Source organism: Larimichthys crocea, chromosome XIX (assembly GCF_000972845.2).
Source record: "Larimichthys crocea isolate SSNF chromosome XIX, L_crocea_2.0, whole genome shotgun sequence".
Lineage (NCBI taxonomy): Eukaryota > Metazoa > Chordata > Actinopteri > Sciaenidae > Larimichthys > Larimichthys crocea.
In genome coordinates, this window is record NC_040029.1 from 6,801,578 (window position 1) to 6,818,953 (window position 17,376).

The 17,376-nt window shown below is 42.3% G+C and overlaps 1 protein-coding gene across 6 annotated transcripts in view; it reads left to right on the forward strand.

The window, feature by feature from the left end:
* The first annotated feature begins 2,054 nt into the window (after positions 1-2,054).
* Positions 2,055-17,376, forward strand: part of LOC104926245 (collagen alpha-1(XVIII) chain) — a 30,682-nt gene continuing 15,360 nt past the window's right edge. For 3 of the 6 annotated variants that reach the window (XM_019260815.2, XM_019260818.2, XM_019260819.2), the window contains exon 1: positions 2,056-2,789. In XM_019260815.2, coding sequence (XP_019116360.2) covers positions 2,270-2,789 — 520 coding nt within the window. In that variant the 5' untranslated portion in view covers positions 2,056-2,269. Of the gene's footprint in view, positions 2,790-2,858; positions 3,357-17,376 lie in introns of those variants that run through there. The other 3 variants (XM_019260814.2, XM_019260820.2, XM_019260816.2) reach the window with 3 other exon arrangements.

A 17,376-nucleotide genomic window follows, 5' to 3' on the forward strand; every position in this document is an offset into this window, starting at 1 on the left:
ATTAGCCATGCTAAATATTAGGGTACATCCAGCAGCCAGTTAGCGTAGCTTAGCACAAAGGCTGGAAACGGAGGGAAACAGCTAGCCTGACTGTGTCCAAAGGTAACAAAATCGTTTGCATTTGCAAGTTTTCAGGAAATAATAACTCAGGAAAGATTGCAAGATTCACTTGATCGAACTGTTAAGAAGCTTTGAAGAAAAGCTGATGCACTTATTTCGACTTTATCTGTGACAGCTGGCTTCCACGCACTCTCCCTCCCCCCAAAGCATCCGATCTGTTTCTCAAACCGAAGAATAAGCTCTTATTTCCACTCACTCCTGTTCAGCGTCCAGCAGAATTCATTAAGCGCATATGCTGATGCCAGTAACCGTGTTGTATGGACGCACAAATTATCAAAATGTGGCAGCTTCCAAGCCTCCAAATATCATGCAGCGTGGGTGTGGGAGGTCTGAGGGCTGGAATGTGTAACAGCTGGATGTCCTAGCTTGGCAGATGAGACTGGTAGCTGGATGATGGGGGTACGTAGGGCCATGTGGAGGAGGAGGAAGCCTGGGAGAAGTGGGGGGAACCCTCCCCTCCTCTTATTACCCATCTGTGAGAACCTGGAAGTGGTACATTTTCTGAGGATTTTCTCAGATGAGGCAATGGAGCTGGTCCCCCTGAGAGAAGAGCTTAAGACATAGATCCAATCGGATACGCCCTCCCCGAGCAGCCTCACTTTCTCAGCTGCTGTCATTCCTCACACTCCTGCTGCTAAAGCATCACAGAGTTGAGTTTGTAGCACTTTTTTGTCACTGTTTTGGGTTTTCCACTCTTTGAATGAGGTGATAAATCAGACAGACGTGTCAGTATTGTGTTACTGAACACCATATTTTTTTTTCCGAAGACAACCTTTTCCTTTTTGTTGTTGTTTGAAACAGCACATGAAATCATTTCTCTTCTGCTGCAGGTCAAGGTCAATGTTGGCCTGATATTCCCACAGTGTCCTGTTAACCTGTCAGCTGCTACAACCATTTTTCATCTGCTTTTTAACCTGTTTTTTTCTTGTGACCCCTTAATTCGAAGCCATTCACACATTTTCCTCTGACGCGCAGCTAAAACATTGGGTTACATCTAATGTTAGCATTCATCCAACCAATCCAAGCTCATTAAATAAACTTTGTGTAACTCGTTTAATTAACGTCTACACAAAGGGAAATGTAGAATAACAATTTGTGGTTGTAGGGGGAGTAACATGCTGGAACTATTGCTGACCGGATGACCACCCATCTGCATCGAACTCCCTCTAAAACCGCATTTTTGGATTTATGTGTGTGTGAACATTAAGGTCAGACATTACAGTATGTTTAATTTTTATTTTTGAACTTATGGAAGAGCTAGGCTAGCTGTTCCTAGGTCTAATTGCCTCCTGGCTCGTTATGTACACATATAAGCCTGAAAATAACACTCGGCAAGAAAGTGGATATGTTGAACTATTCCTTTACATGACAATCACATTCAACTGCTCTGATGAAAACTTGCCAGCTTGCATTGCATTAAATTGTGCATTTTATTAAGTCCTGATCTACCGGCTGGTTTAGAGAAATCTGAAATTGTAAGACAGTTCATGTACTTGTTTATGACTGCAACCTACAATAACTGCATTTAAATACTTGCTGATGACTGAGCAGGCTGCAGTTTAGCGTTTTCCTCCTCTGAACTTGGGATTCTTGCCCATTTCAATATGAATGACAACTTGGAATTCAAACACTGAGCAGAATGTGAACTAAACCTGTTTATTATGGCCGATTTATATTTAAAACTCCACATTTCAGTGAGGTTATTTCTGTGCAGGACGGGCGTGTCATTGTGGTAACATGAACGCTTGCATGCTTTTTCTTCAAGCTGAAGAAAAGGTCTTCGGGGACCCACTCACACAGGGGAGGAGTTTTAGTGTGTGTTGGGGCAACTCAGAGTAACCAATGACTTCCATCATCAGCTTTGCAAGCCTGCCTCCACACTCGGGTCTCCCCCTGTTTATGTAAGTCATTTTTTCATGAGGGAGGTTGCAGCAGCCATGCACTGGGAGATCTAGAGGGAGGGTCTGAGAGTGAGCAGAGGTTTTATGTCTCTGTTTTCATTCGGTTGATGCTCAGTGGCCCTTGAACAGCTTGGCTTTAACTGTTGGCCGGCTGGCTAACAGGTGGCACTTGTGTGGGAACAGTGAGAGCACTGTAAAGTGCTGCTGCAGGCTCAGAGACTTGGTGGACTGTTGCGAGAACCAGCAGCATGTTGAGGATCCAGACGTGGTTGGTTCTCCTGGTTCTCTGTGCTGGGAACTCTGAGGCCTGGTGGTTCTTAAATAAAGAATCACCCACAGAGACCCCAACAGAGACAGGTGCCACCACGCCAACAGGAGCGCCAAATGCTACTAAGCTAACAGGAGCATCAAATGCTACTACGCCAACGGGAACGTCAGGTGCCATCACGGGAACATCAGGTGCCATCACGGCAACAGGGAAGATAAGTGCCACAACGTCAACGGCAAAGACAGGTGCCACCACACCAAGAGGAGCATCTGGTGCTGCCACAACAACAAGAACATCAGGTACCGCCCTGTCAACAGCAACCAATGCCACAAAGAAGATGGAAGTGGAGGATGACAACTTATCTGGGATCGGGGAGGAAATCATCAACGTGGCCACAGGAATCCGTAAGTTTGTCGAGGCGTGGGACGCGACCACGGCCGCCTGGACTACTAATGGAGGCCTGACCGAGAAGGTGGAGAGCGCTAACCCTAACACAACTGGTAATGCAAACAAGTTCAGAGGAGAGTTGGTGGTGGAGGGGTCTGGGATCGGGGTAGGGGATATGTCAGGGTCTGATATTGGGTCCGATGTAGATTCAGTGATGGTCTTGACAGGCGATAAAGTCCTGCCTGGCAATTTAACTGGGATTATAGGTGATGTTTCTGAAATCAATGGGACTGTTGAGGGTGATCCCATGCTACCTTGTCTCCCCGTGCCTTCTGATTGGTCCATTTGCTCTGGCAAATGGTCAAAATGGTTTACGCTGCCCAACTTTTTAAACCACACATCTGTGGAGGAGGTGGGGTTGGTCCTCCAGGAGTGGGCTTGGCTTGCGAGGGAGGGGTGTCACCACAGTGCAGAGTGGTTCCTCTGCCTCCTGCTGGCGCCCGGGTGCCCTTCCACTACCACGCCCGTGCACCTGCCCTGTCGCAACTTCTGCCAGGTGCTGCAGGACAGCTGCTGGGCATCTCTGGAAAACGGGCGCCTCCCGGTGGAGTGTCACCTCCTGCCTGAAAGATCGCAGGAGCCCGGGCATTCTGCGTGCGTGTCAGTTAGTAACCAGAAAGGTAACCCCTGGCGGGTTAGAATGTATCCTGTCTGGTGATACATTTTGAACCTGATGTCACGTCACTTTTTGTTGATGTTTTTAAGCATTTTAGTCTGTGTGTGCGCTTGTTTTGGTAACACAAGCACATTGTTGCTGTTTTGGATATCTTTGCACCATTTAATGATTAATTTTGCATGTTTTAGCCATTTTCTTATGCAATTGCTAGTACATCACGGCTACGCAATTTTGTGATTTTTAAATGCTTGAAATGATTGTTTTACTCATACCAGGCAACCTTTAGTACATTTATGTCACAACACAAAGGAAATAAACCTGCAAGAGACTTCGTTTAAAGTTTTTATCACATATGTGTAGTGCTATCTGCCAGTATCTGGCCCTACCTTGAAAGAAAAGTTACTTATCAGGAATTTTCTGGTATTTTAGAGTTTGTTTGCTGATGGATAGATAGCTTTAACTGCTTGCTAAAGTAGCTAACCTTTAATTAACTGTGGCTCATTGCAGCTGTCAGTATCACTTAGCACTAGTAGCTGCTATAAACACAGTCCCTCCCTGTCTGCCCGTTTTTACAGGAAACATTTAAAGAAGGGGAAGCTATAGTACTGTGCTTTAGAGACTACACTGATTTAACATTGTCAACCTCATGAAAAAGATAAAAAAAAATTGGCGTAAAACCAAACATACTGTATTTTTTTTGTTATTGTACACATTCTTCAAATTTTGCAACATGATGTACTGTGATGAATGCCCTAACTCAGGCACTCAGCCCACACTCACTTCAAGTCTCTGCAAGTTGAATTTCTTTCCTGACATCAGTGGATGCATTTCAGTAAATGGTGCCTGGAAGGTGCAAAATGGTTGCCAGTAATGTAAAGTATAAACAATCTGCAATTAACAGGGGGAAAACATGCAAATCCAGCGGTATGGTCATTGCAGTTGTCGTCGTTGCTGCTGTTGTGGTGTCACTGCACGTCCAAAGGAGGTTGTTTCGCACTAATGGCGCATGACGCAACACCTGGGTTCACGTCACTGTCCCAGGCTGCATGTGATTGTCTTGTGCAGAACTGCATCTGCAAAAGCACCGTTTTTGTGTCAGCAATGGTCAGCAACAGCAACATTACAGGTTCTTTGAAGCCTTTTTTTTGGGGGGGGGGGGTTACAACTGATGATTATTGCATAAAACACATTAACACACTTTCTACAGTTCATTTATATTAAGAAAAGCACTGGGAATACATATAATATACACATTTATGAAGCCTTTCCCTCAGTATAACTCTCAAGCCAGGAAGTGCTTTATAAATTGCTGCTATAGCCTCTTCTCCCAGGGGTTAACAGTATAAACTTTGCTACATAAAACCATCTTTATCATGTTCTCCCACAGGAATATTTAATGTAAATGTTTCAGATAGCTGTGTTATTTTCCATATGCTACACGCACTGTTTATCTTGTTTGGATAACCTTTAAACTAAAATGTAAACCATACATTAGCTCAAACTTTGGGATGCTTTAGGATACAGTTAAGTGTGCTGAATGACCCTAAATGGACACTTTTTACATTATGCTGCTGTGCTAGTACAGGATATGAAACATCAAAAGTCTTATCTTTGTAACACTGGCTACCTCATTTATCAACATATACACAAAAAGACAGCATGTATTTTATTCAAACATCTCTCTTTTAAGGACATGTTTCAATCAGTGGATTGTCTGTACTATAATTGTCCTGTGGACAAGAAAATTGGTGGTTTCATACATGCAGCATAAGTCTGGTGGAGTAATGCTCGCCCTATTTCTCCTGTCGCATCCTACTCTTGCATGCCGGTCACGCATTTCTGTCGTGGGTTATCTCATGTTTCACAATTTCTGATCAGCTGGCATGGATTTCTGTGTGGATTTAGAGGCGGGTGTTTTTTTTCTTCTAGCTTTCAGAGTGAGGAGGGAAACAATTGAGCCATCTGTAGGGGGGGTAGGATGGGCCGTGGATGGCATTTATGATAGCCGCAGTGGGTGGGAAAATAGTCCGCTCCGAAGAAAGAGTGTGGCAATTGTGTGCGTGGTTTGGGAGAAAGGGCAACGGTGTCACAGTAAGTAACAAGAGAGCCTTGTGACCAGGATAAGACGGGGTGGCTCGAAGTCTCTGCCAGAGGTCAGAGGGCGCAGTCAGTCGCCCACCCTCTCAAACCAGTAACACTTGATGGGTGGTAATTAAGTGTTTGGCCAACCATCAGAAGATGAGCAGAGATGGAGAGCAGGGACAAAGTCTAAGAGAGACTTTTATGTGACTGGGGAATTACCCACTCTTTCAAGACAAGTGGTTCACAGTCAGTATTCATCAAAAATAGTGTAATCGTTTTAAGCTGCATACTGGCCAATTTACATCACCAATTTTATATCATTAATCAGAGTTCTTCCTGAAATTAGCTCTTTCCAGTTTGTGGTGCTTGAAGCCATAGCAACATAGCAACCGCAGCACAGGTGAAAAACAAAAGCATAAAGTTAGATCACCGCTCTCGTGTCTGTACGATAAATATGTTACTGGAGCCAGCAGCTGCCAAGCTTCGCATAACAACAGCTAGCCAGGCTCTGTCCAAACAATATCCACCTACCAGCACCAGTACAAAAAACACCCAAATTTTTGGTTTTACAGAAGGCACTACTTGTTCGGGTGTAGTGACTTCTTGGAGTCTTGTTGTCACAGTGAGGTTCTCAGGCAACCAGCAGCATGACCAAATGGCAGCCTCCGTGGCTGTGAAGTGGTTGGAACTCGGAAGTACCACAAACTGCAGCAAACGTCCACTTGAGTCTGGCTCCAAAAGCGAGTCAGTCTCCGTAAGTCCCCATGTTAAAATGTCCATCTTCACAGCAGAAATAAACATGTTTACAGCCTAGTTTTGGTCTTTATAGCTAATTTCCCCGTTCATGACAACTGTACTGAGGGTGAAGTTTTATCGAACTCACCTGTTTAGATCATATTAAGGCTTAAAGTTAGACATAATCAACAGAGTGTATGCTTTGATTGAGATTTAGGTGCCACCACAGATGGCCTGTTTGAGCAACCAGGCATCATTCAGCCTTCAGAAACCGGTGGGTGATGTCACAGATACAATGTCCATTCTTTGTACTGGCTTCATTTTAACATACTGATATGAGAGTGGTATTTTCTCAATGAACTCGAATTATTTCTTTATTAAAGAGACTTAAAAAGATTGGCCCATGCTGGAGACTAAAAGTCAGTATGTTCTAATTTTGATTGCTCTTTTTTAATCTGCTTCTTGTACAGTATGTCTCCCAACTACATTGAAGTGGAATACTGTACTAGTACTCTTTCTTTAGTATACAGCAAGCTTAAACAAACTAGCATGGCTAGTACTAAAAAAAAAGAAGAAAATCTAAAAAATGTAATAAAAAGGAAGTGAAGTAAAATATGCACACATTGCTCTTGCTGCTGACAGTTGATACCTGTTGCAACTCACATTTTTCCACACTGCCCAAATTCTTCACACAGGAACATTATTTAATCTGGACTGAAGCCAAGACTACTTCAAATCATGAACTGCTCGAAGAAAGGCAATCCAGTTGATGTCACAAGTCAAAGCATCGCTCACTGATCCCCCCCATCAGTCAACTTTAATTTGCTCCCAGCTCTAGGCTTATTCAAACATGGATTAGTGTCTAACTGGGGAGCAGAGGGAGGCTGTACATGTCACAGCTGTGTCGCCTCCGTTTGAAGTGATAACTGCTTTTTAGATGTGTGAGGTCCAGTTGGTTCGATCCCAGGAGGGTTGAACTACAGCTGCGGGTGTTAATGGTTGAACCCACCGGTTCAGTTGGCATTTGGGGTCACTTGTTGGTAAGGAGAAGTTGTTTGACTTGCATGAATACCTCAGATTCTCCATAATGTATCATTAGACAATTATATTAGCTCGTTATTGGAGTGTTTATCTTTCCAAATAAGGTCTGCGTCTTTCAGATGGAGGTCAAGTAAGTGCTGGTTGAGGCATATTTTCATAATGGTGTAATGTTCCTTAACCTTTTGCATGCAACAAACTAGAAGTACAACACAGAATAGAAAGATTAGAGATGTTTTTCTGTAATTATAGACGAGTAATGAGGAGGTTTTGATTTTGTACATTTTAGGTTGCAGTGAGCCGGAGAGTGGCGTTAAATTCTAGTCCTCCAAAAATACCAATACTGCACATCGATACCAATCACGAAGCAATACGATAATGTCGTGTGCATGTTTCTGGCATTGTTTTGGAAGAAGCAATGCACTTATGTATGACATCTCTGTTGCCAATTAATACTTTGGTCTGCTCTCAAATTGAGTATGAATCATAAATATGCGGTAAAACTCTGCAGCACAGATGTAGAACTGCCAATTTTTGTGATAAAATGGCCAGTTTAGCAATACAACATGTCGTGAGGCTAGAGCTGGAACCACATAAAGGGTCATCCAGAGAAAGAAATACCATCATATTACTATGTTTTCAGCTTTGTTTTGTTTGTGTCTGGTTTGAGTTATATTTCTTTGCATGATGTTGAAGTACAGTATTTCATCAAGCTTTTCTGTGCTGAAGAGTCACACATTACCACATCTCCATATTCTGCTGTTTTAACTGGAAGTTGACTTGTTGATGTGATTTACCTGTGTGATTAATGTAGTTATCACTTAATATGTTTCTAGTCCACTTGCACAGTGTGGCCATACAGTATGTTTTGTAAGAAATATAATGCTGCCCAGAAATGCTGGGAATTAACATAATTTGGCAGGTTGCATCATTATTTTTCCAACAAAATTGCAGCACTTGGTCACTTCGATTTAGTACGTTGACTTTATTAACTGAAACTACGTTCTTTCTCGAACCTTAACCAAAGTGCTTTTTCTGACCTCCTCCTGTGGACAACCGCTTTGAAGCCTTAAATTTGGCGTTATGTTGCAATCTTGGGTTTTTTTGGAGCCAGAAGTGACCATAATTGGACAAGGACGTGCAAGCTGGACTGGACGTTCTCGTATTACAACATAAACTAAAATGTTTCGAAAACATTTGAGGAGAGAAATAGTCAATGCAGTAACTGAATCTTGATTCATATTTGATCAGCACTTTCGAGTTTCGTTAGCTTGGTTACGCTAAACAGAATGAGTCATAAATCACTAGCCAGCCACGCCCTAAAGCATACCCTGGTTTATCGTCTGTTTTACCCTAAATGGGACCAAAATTTATAAAATGAACATCAATCTGTGTGGACGAAGACTTGAAACTAGAGAACAAGACCATAAACTCATGAGGAAACTCTTTACTGAGGTCATTAAACAACTGAGACGTAGGCCCATAGGGCTCGATACAATTGGACATTACTGGTCTTGCCAATGGAGCTGCCCCCTGCTACTCCTTATATACTGTCAATCCTTAAACCTGATGAACTCAAATCTTGATCTTTGGTGTCACCATCAACTCCGACCACCTTCCTCGTAAATGTAGCATCACAACATTGATTTAAATCCAGGCAGTGATTACTTTTTTTCCGCATAATGTAGAATAAAATAAAAATAACGAAGTTTTGGAGACAGTTTCATGATATATCGGGTTTTATGGATATGGAGTTTTTTGGTGGGCCAATAGAGAGAAGATCGCTCTTAGCCTCCAGGAAAACTGTTTTTCTTACCCATGGGGAGGCACTTTACACCCCTAAACCTCTGGAGGAGTCCATTAGTCACACAATGACATTTCAGCCTGTTTTAACTGGCATGTCGTGTCCATGCAGGCTTTTGGGACCAAGTCTGTCTTCCTATTAGAGTCCCTCAAGGTCCACTTTCCCATGGACATCTGACACTCATTTCCTTCCCTGCTCCGTCTGTCCATCTGTCTGTCTCTTCACTATCTTTTTCCTTCACACGGGGAAACAGGCGTTCTCTGTGGTTAAATGTCGGAAAATACAGACATGGCACTTCAGTAATCCTCTGTAACAGAATACATGAGATCATTTTGCCCGTGGCCTCAGGGCTGTGAAACATTGCTGTATGTTGTTCTTTCATACAATGGGTCCTGTTAGCATGAAGAAAGGGAGGAGACAGAAACCATATGCAGACGCCCGGGTTAACATGATGATGGATTTGGAGGCAAAGTTGTCAGGATTTGGTGTCCTGCCAGCTTCCATCTGTTATCTGGAGAACAGCCAAGTTAAAGAATCAGCTGACTGAAGTGAGCTTTCAATGATCAGCCTTGGTGGTAGAAATCAGTAAGTCAGCATTCAGTTTTGCACCAATACGTTGTATTAGAGCTGATCCAAACTATTTAATACAGCCCCACTCTGAAACTGGGGGCACTAAATTGCCAAAGAGGCCGATTTCTATGTAATGTTGCTTTAAGAATAACAATGCATTTGTGAAATTGTCCAGACATTAACTCAAACTTCCTGGAAAAAGTCCTGTTTGTTCTCCTCTTAATCATCTCGTCTTGTATTGTGGTTCACAGGAGAAACAGAAATAAATTAGAGACTGAGAGTCTGAGATTGAGATTTCAGCCCCGATAAAGAAATGAGAAAAGTGGTGTAAATGTTTTATTATGGTCTTGAAACCACAATGTTAGTGGTATGAAGGAATAGTTGGCAGACATTGTTCTTGTGCATGGGAGCCTCGAGCTTGGTTCAACAACCTGGTTGGTGAGAGAGCTGTGGTCGGACTGGAGAGCTACCAGATGTGAATGTGAATGTATGAAGTAAAACAGGACTGTGCTGGTGCAGACAAGGAAGTTTCCTTATTGTCATTTATCATCTCTGCATCCATCATTTGACCCACCTGATCTGTGCAACAGCTGCAGCAGCTGTCTCGCAGTGAGATTAACCAATAGCAGGTGCCCTCAGTGGGAAGTTGACCACCCGGCATACCCCGCTCGAGGTCCAATTGAATGAAATCCCACAGGATCCAGGCTTAGCTGTAGCTGCCATGCACATCAAGACTACATAACCAGCATTCATGCAACAGGGACTGTGTATATAGAGTGTGCTAGAGAACATGTGTTTAAGATTACTCCCTGCCAGCGTTGGGTTGGTGAGTGCAGATGTCCAGTTGGTTATGAGCTGGTTAGTGGAAAGGTGTGCAACAAAATGATGACGTTGAACGATGACATTTCTCATCATTTTTTAAAGTTTTATGGCTAACATGATAATTCTGCTTTTGTGAAATACGTCGAACAGTTTTCAGTATGAATTAGAGGTTCTGTTTTGACTAGTTGCCGCTTGGCTGATTTTAATTAAATAAGACTATAATAAACTGAAAAGTGAGAAAAGATGTTGTGGGCAACATCCCTCAACATCTTGCAGAATTAAAGCCAGATTCATAGAAAACAAGCAACCACATTTAATTAAACCAAAGATTGTTTTAATTATTTAGGGATGGCAACGTCAGGTCACCACGTTAGTCTTCATTTCTCTATTGAAAGCTCAAGCTGGACTTTGTCACTATTGCCTAGTTTAGTTTGTATTATTTAGAAACGTTGGGAAAACCCCATGACCACTGATCTCAGTGACCCTTGAACCCTTTAATGCACTGATTGATGCACTTGAATCTGGGATGACGGGCTGTCCTCTGGAGATCACTGAGTGAAAGTGTCCACCAGGCCGAAATCCGTCTTCTCCCTTGTGAAGCTCACTCATATTAAGGAAACAACTCAATGCCCTTTGGGTGTTTTGAATCTATGGGAACTTAAATATCAGCAGTTTTTCCATTAATTTGACCCCCAGACTCACAGACACTGAAGCATAAAAGTAGAAACCCCAAACTGGATGAAAAACCACACTGTTCCCTCTGGTGGTATCTATCCATAAAGACGTTTATATTTAGATCTGCAATGATGAAACAATTAGTCATTTAACAGAAAATAAATCTACGGAGCCCCTAAAGGGACATTGTGAAAGAAAAAAAAATGGAAGTGTTTCTGGTGCGCACGAGAAACACTTCCATTTTTTTTTCTTTCACCATGTCCCTTTTTTTCTTTCACCATGTCCCTTTAGTTATTTTCTGTTAAATGGACTAATTGTTTAATCATTGCAGATCTAAATATAAACGTCTTTATGGATAGATACCACCAGAGGGAACAGCTAGTGTTGGTGTGTTTTCATCCAGTTGGGGTTTCTACTTTTATGCTTCAGTGTCTGTGAGTCTGGGGGTCAAATTAATGGAAAAACTGCTGAATTTAAGTTCCCATAGATTCAAAACACCCAAAGGGCATTGAGTTGTTTCCTTAATATGAGTGAGCTTCACAAGGAGAAGACGGGTTTCGGCCTGGGGACACTTTCACTCAGTGATCTCCAGAGGACAGCCCGTCATCCCAGATTCAAGTGCATCAATCAGTGCATAAAGGGTCAGGGGTCACTGAGATCATGGTCATGGGGGTTTTCCCAAGTTTCTAAATAATACGAACTAAACTAGGCAATTGACAAAGTCCAGCTTGAGCTTTCAAAGAGAAATGGAGACAAACTGATGACCTGACGTTGCCATCCCAATAATAAAACAATCTTTGGTTTAATTAAATGTGGTTGCTTGTTTTCTATGAATCTGGCTTTAATTCTGCAAGATGTTGAGGGATGTTGCCCACAACATCTTTTCTCACTTTCAGTTTATTATAGTCTTTATTAATTAAAAAGCCAAGCGGCAACTAGTCAAAACAGAACCTCTAATTCATACTGAAAACTGTTCGACGTATTTCCACAAAGCAGAATTATCATGTTAGCCATAAAACTTTAAAAAATGATGAGAAATGTCATCGTTCAACGTCATCATTTTGTTGCACACCTTTCCACTAACCAGCTCAAACCAAGGGACATCTGCACTCACCAACACGCGGGCAGGGAGTAATCTTAAACACTGTTCTCTAGCACACTCTAATACACAGTCCCTGTTGCATGAATGCTGGTTATGTAGTCTTGATGTGCATGGAACTACAGCTAAGCCTGGATCGGTGGGATTTCATTCAATTGGACCTCGAGCGGGGTATCGGGTGGTCAACTTCCCACTGAGGGACTGTATTGGTTAATCTCACTGCGAGACAGCTGCTGCAGCTGTTGCACAGATCAGTGGGGGTCAAATGAGGATGCAGAGATGATAAATGACAATAAGGAAACTTCCTTGTCTGCACCAGCACAGTCCTGTTTACTTCATACATTCACATTCACATCTGGTAGCTCTCCAGTCCGACACAGCTCTCTCACCAACCAGGTTGTTGAACCAAGCTCAAGGTCCCATGCACAAGAACAATGTCTGCCAACTATTCCTTCATACCACTAACATTGTGGTTTCAAGACCATAATAAAATTTACACCATTTCTCATTTCTTTATCGGGGCTGAAATCTCAATCTCAGACTCTCAGTCTCTAATTTATTTCTGTTTCTCCTGTGAACCAAATACAAGACGAGATGATAAGAGGAGAAAAAACAGGACTTTTTCCAGAAATTTGAGTTAATGTCTGGACAATTCACAAATGCATTGTTATCTTAAAGCAACATTACATAGAAATCGGCCCTTGGTAATTAGTGCCCCCAGTTTCAGAGTGGGGCTGTATTAAATAGTTTTGGATCAGCTCTAATACAACGTATTGGTGCAAAACTGAATGCTGACTTACTGATTTCTACCACCAAGGCGATCATTGAAAGCTCACTTCAGTCAGCTGATTCTTTAAACTTGGCTGTTTTCCAGAAACAGATGGAAGCTGGCAGGACACCAAATCCTGACAACTTGCCTCCAAATCCATCATCATGTTAACCCGGGCGTCTGCATATGGTTTCTGTCTCCTCCCTTTCCATGCTAACAGGACCCATTGTATGAAAGAACAACATACAGCAATGTTTCACAGCCCTGAGGCCACGGGCAAAATATCTCATGTATTCTGTTACAGAGGATTACTGAAGTGCCATGTCTGTATTTTCCGACATTTAACCACAGAGAACGCCTGTTTCCCGTGTGAAGGAAAAAGATAGTGAAGAGACAGACAGATGGACAGACGGAGCAGGGAAGGAAATGAGTGTCAGATGTCCATGGGAAGTGGACCTTGAGGGACCTAATAGGAAGACAGACTTGGTCCCAAAAGCCTGCATGGACACGACATGCCAGTTAAAACAGGCTGAAATGTCATTGTGTGACTAATGGATCCTCCAGAGGTTTAGGGGTGAAAGTGCCTCCCCATGGGTAAGAAAAACAGTTTTCCTGAGGCTAAGAGCGATCTCTCTCTATTGGCCCACCAAAAAACTCCATATCCATATAACCCGATATATCAATAACTGTCTCCAAAACTTTTTATTTCCAACTACATTATGCGGAAAAAAATAATCACTGCCCGATTTAAATCAATGTTGCGATGCTACATTTACGAGGAAGGTGGTCGGAGTCGATGGTGACACCAAAGATCAAGATTTGAGTTCATCAGGTTTAAGGATTGACAGTATATAATGAGTAGCAGGGGGAGCTCCATTGGCTACCAGAATGTCGCATTGTATCGACCTATGGGCCTACGCCAGTTGTTTTTATGACCTCAGTAAAGAGTTTCCTCAGAGTTATGGTCTTGTTCTCTAGTTTAAGTCTGTCCACACAGATTAATGTTCATTTTATAAATTTTGGTCCCATTTAGGGTAAAATAGACGATAAACCAGGTATGCTTTAGGGCGTGGCTGGCTAGTGATTATGACTCATTCGTTTAGCGCAACCAAGCTAACGAAACTCGAAGTGCTGATCAAATATGAATCAAGATTCAGTTACCGCATTGAGTATTTCCTCCTCCATGTTTTGGAAACATTTAGTTAGTTTAGTAATACGAGAACGTCCAGTCCAGCTGCACGCCTTTGTCCAATATGGTCACTTCTGGCTCCAAAAAAACCCAAGATTGCAACATAACGCCAAATTCAAGGCTTCAAAACGGTGGTCCACAGAGGAGGTCAGAAAAAGCACTTTGGTTAAGGTTCGAGAAAGAACGTAGTTCATTAATAAAGTCAACGTACTAAATCGAAGTGACCAAAGTGCTGCCATTTTGTTGGAAAAATAATGATGCAACCTGCCAAATTATGTAATTCCCAACATTTCTGGGCAGCATTATATTCCTTACAAAACATACTGTAGAAACATATAAGTGATACCTACATAATCACACAGGTAAATCACATCAACAAGTCAACTTCCAGTTAAAACAGCAGATATGGAGATGTGGTAATGTGTGACTCTTCAGCACAGAAAAGCTTGATGAAATACTGTCCTTCAACATCATGCAAAGAAATATAACTCAACCAGACACAAACAAACAAAGCTGAAAACATAGTAATATGATGGTATTTCTTTCTCTGGATGACCCTTTATGTGGTTCCAGCTCTAGCCTCACGACATGTTGTATTGCTAAACTGGCCATTTTATCACAGAAATTGGCAGTTCTACATCTGTGCTGCAGAGTTTTACCACATATTTATATCACTCAATATGAGAGCAGACCAAAGTATTAATTGGCAACAGAGATGTCATATAAGTGCATGGCTTCTTCCAAAAAAATGCCAGAAACATGCACACGACATATCGTATTGCTTTGTGATGGTATCGATGTGCAGTTATTGGTATTTTTGGAGGACTAGAATAACGCCACTCTCCGGCTCACTGCAACCTAAATGTACAAAATCAAAAACTCCTCATTACTCTTCTATAATTACAGAAAAACATCCTAATCTTTCTATCTGTGTTGTACTTTTAGTTTGTTGCATGCAAAAGGTTAAGGAACATAACACCATTATGAAAAATGCCTCAACCAGCACTTACTTGACCTCCATTTGAAGACGCAGATCTTATTGGAAACATAAACACTCCAATAACGAGCTAATATAATTGTCTAATGAACATTATGGAGAATCTGAGGTATTCATGCAAGTCAAACAACTTCTCCTCACAAAAGTGACCCCAAATGCCAACTGAACCGGTGGGTTCAGACCATTAACACCCCCAGCTGTAGTTCAACCCTCCTGGGATCGAACCAACTGGACCTCACACATCTAAAAAGCAGTTATCACTTCAAACAGAGGCGACACAGCTGTGACATTACAGCCTCCCTCTGCTCCCCAGTCAGACACAATCCATGTTTGAATAAGCCTAGAGCTGGGAGCAAATTAAAGTTGACTGATGGGGGGGATCAGTGAGCGATGCTTTGACTTTGATGACATCAACTGGATTGCCTTTCTTCGAGCAGTTCATGATTTGAAGTAGTCTTGGCTTCAGTCCAGATAAATAATGTTCCTGTGTGAAGAATTTGGGCAGTTGGAAAAATGTGAGTTGCAACAGTATCAACTGTCAGCAGCAAGAGCAATGTGTGCATATTTTACTTCACTTCCTTTTTATTACATTTTTAGATTTTCTTTTTTTTTTTTGACTAGCCATGGTAGTTTGTTTAAGCCTGCTGTATGCTAAAGAAAGAGTACTAGTACAGTATTCCACTTCAATGTAGTTGGGGAGACATACTGTACAAGAAGCAGATAAAAAAGAGCAATCAAAATTAGAACATACTGACTTTTAGTCTCCAGCATGGGTCAACTTTTTAAGTCTCTTTAATAAAGAATAATTCGAGTTCATGAGAAATACCACTCTCATATCAGTATGTTAAAATTAAGCCAGTAAAAAGAAGGGACATTGTATCGTGACATCACCCACCGTTTTCTGAAGGCTGAATGATGCCTGGTTGCTCAAACAAGCCATCTGTGGTGGCACCTAAATCTCATCAAAGCATCCACCTGTTAATGAGTATAACTTTAAGCCTTAATATGATCTAAACAGTGAGTTCGATAAACTTCACCCTCAGTACAGTTGTCATAATGGGAAATTAGCTATAAAGACCAAAACTAGCCTGTAAACATGTTTATTTTCTGCTGTGAAGTGGGACATTTTAACATGGGGACTTACGGAGACTGACTCGCTTTAGAGCCAGACTCAAGTGGACGTTTGCTGCAGTTTGTGGTACTTCCGAGTTGACTACTTCACAGCCAAGGAGGCTGCCATTTGGTCATGCTGCTGGTTGCCTGAGAACCTCACTGTGACAACAAGACTCCAGAAGTCACTACGACACCTAACAAGTAGTGCCTTCGGAAAACCAAAAATTTGGGTTGTTTTTTGTACAGCGAGCAGATATAACGTTTGATACTGCTTTGAGTGCGGTAGGGCATATTGTTTAGACAGAGCCTGGCTAGCTGTTGTTATGCAAGCTGGCAGCTGCTGGCTCCAGTAACATATTATCGTACAGACACGAGAGCGGTGATCTAACTTTATGCTTTGTTTTTCACCTGTGCTGCGTTGCTTTGTTGCTATGGCTTCAAGCACCACAAACTGGAAAAAAGCTAATTCAGGAAGACTCTGATTAATGATATAAAATTGGTGATGTAATTGGCCAGTATGAGCTTAAAAACGATTACACTATTTTTGATGAATACTGACTGTGAACCACTTGTCTTGAAAGAGTGGGTAATTCCCAGTCACATAAAAGTCTCTCTTAGACTTGTCCCTGCTCTCCATCCTGCTCATCTCTCTATGGTTGGCCAAACACTTATACCACCCATCAAGTGTTACTGGTTTGAGAGGGGGGGGCGACTGACTGCGCCTCTGACCTCTGGCAGAGACTTCGAGCCACCCCGTTCTTATCCTGGTCACAAGGCTCTCTTGTTACTTACTGTGACACCGTTGCCTTTCTCCCAAACCGCGCACAAATGCCACACTCTTTCTTCGGAGCGGACTATTTTCCCACCCACTGCGGCTATCATAAATGCCATCCACGGCCCATCCTACCCCCCCTACAGATGGCTCAATTGTTTCCCTCCTCACTCTGAAAGCTAGAAGAAAAAAAACACCCGCCTCTAAATCCACACAGAAATCCATGCCAGCTGATCAGAAATTGTGAAACATGAGATAACCCACGACAGAAATGCGTGACCGGCATGCAAGAGTAGGATGCGACAGGAGAAATAGGGCGAGCATTACTCCACCAGACTTATGCTGCATGTATGAAACCA